This window comes from Manis pentadactyla, chromosome 9, assembly GCF_030020395.1.
Source record: "Manis pentadactyla isolate mManPen7 chromosome 9, mManPen7.hap1, whole genome shotgun sequence".
NCBI classification, from domain to species: Eukaryota; Metazoa; Chordata; class Mammalia; order Pholidota; family Manidae; genus Manis; species Manis pentadactyla.
This window is the reverse complement of record NC_080027.1, coordinates 58,270,973-58,276,450: the sequence shown is the minus strand read 5'-3', so window position 1 is coordinate 58,276,450 and position 5,478 is coordinate 58,270,973. Positions and strand designations below refer to the sequence as shown.

At 43.0% G+C, this 5,478-nt stretch overlaps 1 protein-coding gene across 1 annotated transcript; it reads right to left on the bottom strand.

The window, feature by feature from the left end:
- Positions 1-4,156: 4,156 nt before the first annotated feature.
- On the bottom strand, positions 4,157-4,726 carry MISFA (mitochondrial sheath formation associated). The gene is made up of 2 exons (XM_036920207.1): positions 4,658-4,726; positions 4,157-4,249 (listed from the first exon to the last, which is right to left on the bottom strand). Exons 1-2 carry the CDS (start codon positions 4,724-4,726, stop codon positions 4,157-4,159), a joined length of 162 nt encoding a protein of 53 aa, XP_036776102.1.
- Between the last annotated feature and the right edge of the window lie 752 nt (positions 4,727-5,478).

The following is a 5,478-nucleotide window of genomic DNA, read 5'->3' as shown; positions in this document are numbered from 1 at the left end:
CCAGTTTGCATTTATTTACCAAAACTCATATATTCCTTATTTCATCACCCTGAACATTTTTCCAGCTAAAAACCCCAGTAGACTCATCAGACTTCAGAAATAGGGTTTGTATCCACACGAATGCCTCTGTTTGTTCCTTCTGTGTTCATGTCTGCACAGCCCCTACCACTGTTAACTTTCCTCTCCCCAACCAGCAGCTTAGAGAATTGTTCTGCCATCCAATACCCAAGTTAGGAGGACTGGAGGTATGCTCAGGAAACTGGAGAGAATATAGTTCCTCATCAAAAGTATCAGATCCCCTATAATGAAAAGAGCCTGAGATTTGTGAAGGTGATTCTTGGGAATATATATGAGATAGATGGGCACAGCCATGCAGCCAGAGAATGTAGGCACTTAACCCAGTGGAATGTGTTGAGTGTATGTCATGTAAGAAGTATAAGAGATGCTAGTATCCCAAATTCAGATATTAACTAAATGTTTTGCTTATGGATTTTGAATTCATTTTTCTTTCCATAAAAAATAAAAAGGACAATCCATTCAGTGCATAGAGCCATTACAAATGGTTTAACAAATATACCAAATTGTCATCAACAAAATGTTGCTTACATAACCAAAAGATCCCTTTGCTTGTAAGTGTTCACTTCTGAACGATGGAACTGTGAGTCATCCCCAAGCAGCCACAGAATGGGAACTGTTCCATGCAGTTTCTTTTAAAAGTATTTGCTCCTTTTAGGTTTTATTCTCTCTCTTATGGTCACAAAGATCCAAACCACCTTTAGAAGGATTATTAGGAATATCCTAGGGCTCAGACATCCATGGGTCTTAATACTTAGTTTTCATCACTGGTCTCAGACTCAAACCATGATACTGAGGAATGAGCAGTTAGCTTTTGTTTCTACACATGCTGTCTGCATTAGCAGCAGTCTGCTAAAAAAATCATCAGGCAACTTGGTATCCAGGTGAGGGAAATGGAGTCAAGACACAGCAAGATCTTGTATATCTCAGTCTCTTGTTTGGCTCTTTTCCTTGGTATGGAAGAGCATGACGAGAAGGCCTGGATCTTAATCTTGACAACCCAGAGCTGTGTGGGTTGGTAAGTTAGTTACACCTCTCAAAATTTTTGCCATTTGGCAAAATGAGGTTGGTATACCCAGCTCAGAAGGCTATTGTAAGGGTTAAAATAGTGTACAATTTATTATCTGGTACCCAATATTAAAATGAAGTCCTTACTGTGTAAGCTTTGGGTTCTTATTAATGGCTGTGAAAGGTCATAGAAAAATATCCCCAAATAGACTTAAAGTTGCTGCAATCTCTAGTCCTTTCTGTAACATTTTAAACCCTGGACCTTGGGAAATAGGTCTGAAAAGCCGTAGAGAATTTCTGTTCTTAAAGATATGCTATAGAGGACAAAGTGAACTATGTATCTTAGTCTCAATGCCAGACTTAGAGACTATGGAACAAAGAGAACAATCATTCCCATCCACACCAAAGATCTTCCCGCCCTCCATCCTCCCCTTTCCAGGTAACAGCATACCAAGTCTTCATCTTAAAGGGGCGGTAATTTTCTACATAAAATGTGACAAAATAATGTGCAATTACTTTATGTGAAACCAACAACAGGAACTGTACAACTGGTCAGGTGAGCTTCAGAGCTGCATTACTTCACCAGGATCATCTTTGCTTATTTCCACCGGGGTCTGGGGGAAAAAAGTATGTCAGGTGAGTCCTCCCTAATGTTTGCTAAGGGATGGGGCTGGGGTAACTGCCCTTGCCAAGGGCAGGCAGAGGGTAGCTGGGTCCAATTCTGTCTCACCTAATGCCTCCAACCCCAGTTGCCTTAGCAGTGGGAAGTGATAAGGCAAAGAAAGGACAGATATCCAAGGTCTAACAGGAGAGGGGACAATTGCTATCGATGCCATTTTACAGACCATTGTTTACCTGATGAGGGAGAGTTAAGTGTGGGTTGCTGGTGTGAGCTGATTTAAGAAATGGTGTTGACTGAGCGTGTAAAATGTCCCATGAGCAGAAGACTACATCACCCATGTCAGCTAGCTTTGACTCTAGGCCTGAGATATTTTTACCTTTACACCTCCAGTTTATTTGAAACTGAAGAACATAAAAAGACTAAAGACTCTTGGGAAAATAAGTATAAAAGATCACAGGAAAAACAGGGAACTCTCCCAACCCTAAGCAGATAGTGGATAATAATAGAGGTGGGTAAGCTATATTAACTTTTTTAATAAAGAAAAGAGTGTTTTTTTTCTAAAGTTGCTAGTGTTGGGTTCTGATGCTTCGTTCATTTATCTGGTGGAATACATTTCAAAGTAGGAATAGATAACAGAGTTGAAAGTACACTTACCCCTCCTGGGGGATACTTGTATCCCTTCAACATTGTTCCTGCAATGAGAAGCATCCATAAGACAACGATCATTGTGGAGCTTCTTGCTCAGCTGGTGGTGTATGCAGCGGAAAATGTGTAGTTCTGAAAGGTGTGGCGTTTTAGTCCCTGAGCCCTGGGAACTGAATTGTCTTCATTCAAGGCCAGATGGTGGATGGCCCAGCATGACAGCCTGGCTGAGGAGCTGCACAGTCTTAACTGAAGTGGCTCACCATGGCCATTTTGGGGGGCAGAGCTCAGACAATTGTGACATCAGCTCCTGTGACCTAGGGGACCAGTCAGAGTGAGTAGCTATGGGACAGTTGGCCAGGATGCCAAGCATGTTGGGGATAAAGAACCCGTATCAGAAGGGCCTTATTCTCTGGTGACTCTCTGTGGTTAGGATCTAGCTGGCAAAATATCTTTATTAACTCATCACATGCCAGAATTTTAACTATTGTCTTTATGCAGTCAGATGCAAACACATTGCTATGCAAAAAACCACCCTGGATTAATTGGGTTATTTGGCTAAGTATGCTATGAACAATTACTTTATATACTATTGTAAGGCTATTCAAAGAAAAATCTTGCAGTTTGTGAAATGGCACAGTTAAGCCTCATCTGATGCAAGGTAGGCCTCACGACCTCTCTGAGAAGGGAAGAGAAGGAAAAGAGATGCTCATTCCACAGCTGGAGAAACTGAGGAACAGAATAGTTTCAGTGGTTTGCTCAGGATCACAGTGCAGCAGTGCCTCCACTAAACAAGTGTCCAGTGCCTCCATCCACATTCCCTTATGCCCCCAAAGAAGTCTGACTATGTTGGGCCAATACTCTGAAATTCCCAGGCAGATGGAGAAAAAAAAGGAATAACCATCTTGCCTTGCTCTTAGTATAACCAGGGCTGGGACTGGACACCCCTGCCTTCTTTCTGAAGCAGCTTCCCAGAAAATCTCCTGTAATCTGTCTATTACTAAAGACTCCAAGTTAAGTTTCTTTAACAATGGGAACACCTTTGGAAAAAACAGATCTGGGTGAAATGGGGTGGGATGCGTAAAACACAAGAGATGGTTTGCTAAAAGGATACTGCTGCTAGCATTTCCTCTGGGCAGGCTGGTCCCATGGGCAAGAGTGCAAAAGGCTATTAAGTCCAGAGAACAATGCTTCCATCCCAGCTTCACAGATGAGTTGAATAGTTGAGGTTATTGTCACCAGTAAATCTTTGTGGACGGGTCCATTGTTTTGCTTAGTTGTTAAATTACAAATGCTAATTGTCAAGCTTTGCCTTAAATGCTTTACATGAATTCCCAAATGTAATCCTCACAAAAAATAGTAAAATACTAAAATATCTCCATCATAAATATGGAGAAACTGAGGTTCAAAGAGTTTAAACTTCCCCAAGATCACATAGCTGGTTAGTTGCAAAGTTAGGACTTTAACTCAAATTCATGTTAACTCCAGTTTCAGGATCTGCCAAAAGGGGTATTAAAAAGGTTGATCCAATTTATTATAAAGTTTGTGAGGAGAAAATAATAGATGGGAACAGTCCTTGACCAGAATACCTATGAGATGTGGTTACTAACAAATCTTTGAACCTTGGCCCACCGCTGTCCTTAGCAGTGCTCCAGAATTGTCTTTCCCCACTACATACCTCAAATCATTTCCCCCTCCACAGTTTATTCTATTTTCCAGAGAAATATAATAAATTCCAACTGAGATTTCAGGGTGCTACCATGTTCTCTGGAAAAGGAGGAATCCAGCTCAATAACACTGACCACCCACTCACCATTGCAGATCTTCACCCACAGTCCAGACCCTCCGCGATCCCTTACTCTCCTGAACAGGCCACCTCTCTTTCCACTTCAGAGTTGGAGCCTGGGTCACAAAGAAGTTTAAGGCAGAGATGGCTCTCCTTGTCAGTCCAGTAGTTAACTGCTTCTGCATGTGACTGCAAGGGCTGCCAGCAAGTCCCACCAATGCCCACATTCCCTTTCTTACCTGCAACCACTAAGCTACTTGGTCTGAAATCCACTGTCTCCAGCAGACCCCTTACAAATTCCAAAATGCTTCAAAATAAGTGACGTTATATACTTTGGGGTTGGGGGACTTAAAGATGTCCCTGTGGGATGGGAAGTAGCCTGGGACTCTGTTCCCTCTACATCATGACCTCTAATTCATGGCACGACCTCAGCTGTCTTTCCATTTGGTCAGAAACCCCAGCTACGAGGGTTAACCAAAGCCAGAACTGACTAGCAGGGATGTGTAGGCAGGGTGGTGACTTACCATGAACTCTGGAAATGTGCCCATGTAACACGCAAGTCCAACAAAAATCATCCAGCCAAGCACGATCATGGCAACAAGTCAAACAATTTTTGTGATACAATTGCACAGTGAAAGACTGTTCACCAGATCTTGGCAGAGGAGTATGCTCATGAAACCCTGGGTTGGTAGAGGTCTCGCAAGTCAGTTCCAGTCCCTGGCTTTGAGGGACCTGCAGTGCCCTAGTGGAGAAGCTGGAGTCTGGTAGGGCATGGTGACATCACTGGCCATGTGGCCCAGAGATGCTGCCCTCAGACCAGAGGCTAAGCAGCAACCTAAGCTCTTGGTGTGCATTATCTCACAGCAGCTGTGTGAGGTAGATACTAGTATTATCAAACCCACTTTACTAATGAGAAAACTGAAACTCAGAGAGCCTAAGTGACCTGCACTGGGTCACACAGCTGTTGCTCCAGCTCAGCAACAGGACTCAGGGCCCAGCTGCCTGTTAGACTACAGCCTGGAATTGAAACAGGTGTATTCCTGGGTCTCTGACAGCTGTGACTGGAACAACTGAATTCTAGGGAAATGAGACATCTATTTCTGTCACTGCAACCTCTCCTCTCCCATCTCAAGGGCTCTGTCACCACCATTTCATACCATTCTTCAAAACCATTGGTCAGTTCCTCTGGTTCTCTTTTCTTGGCCTTCAAAAGGAACAAGACGCCTTGTTCTCTCATAAAACCCCCCACCTGAGGCTGTGACTCCTTTCCTCTCCTGTTTCTTAATTTCCTTTTAAACCAATTTTCCTAAACAAGTGGTCCACACTCAAACCTTCCTTTCCAATC

Excerpts from the sequence above, each read along its gene's own strand:
- MISFA (XM_036920207.1), bottom strand. The coding sequence starts at position 4,726 with ATGATCGTGCTTGGCTGGATGATTTTTGTTGGACTTGCGTGTTACATG. Across the intron at positions 4,250-4,657 it reads GCACATTTCCAGAGTTCATG|GCTCCAACTCTGAAGTGGAA; the intron begins GTAAGTCACCAC and ends TTTGTGACCCAG.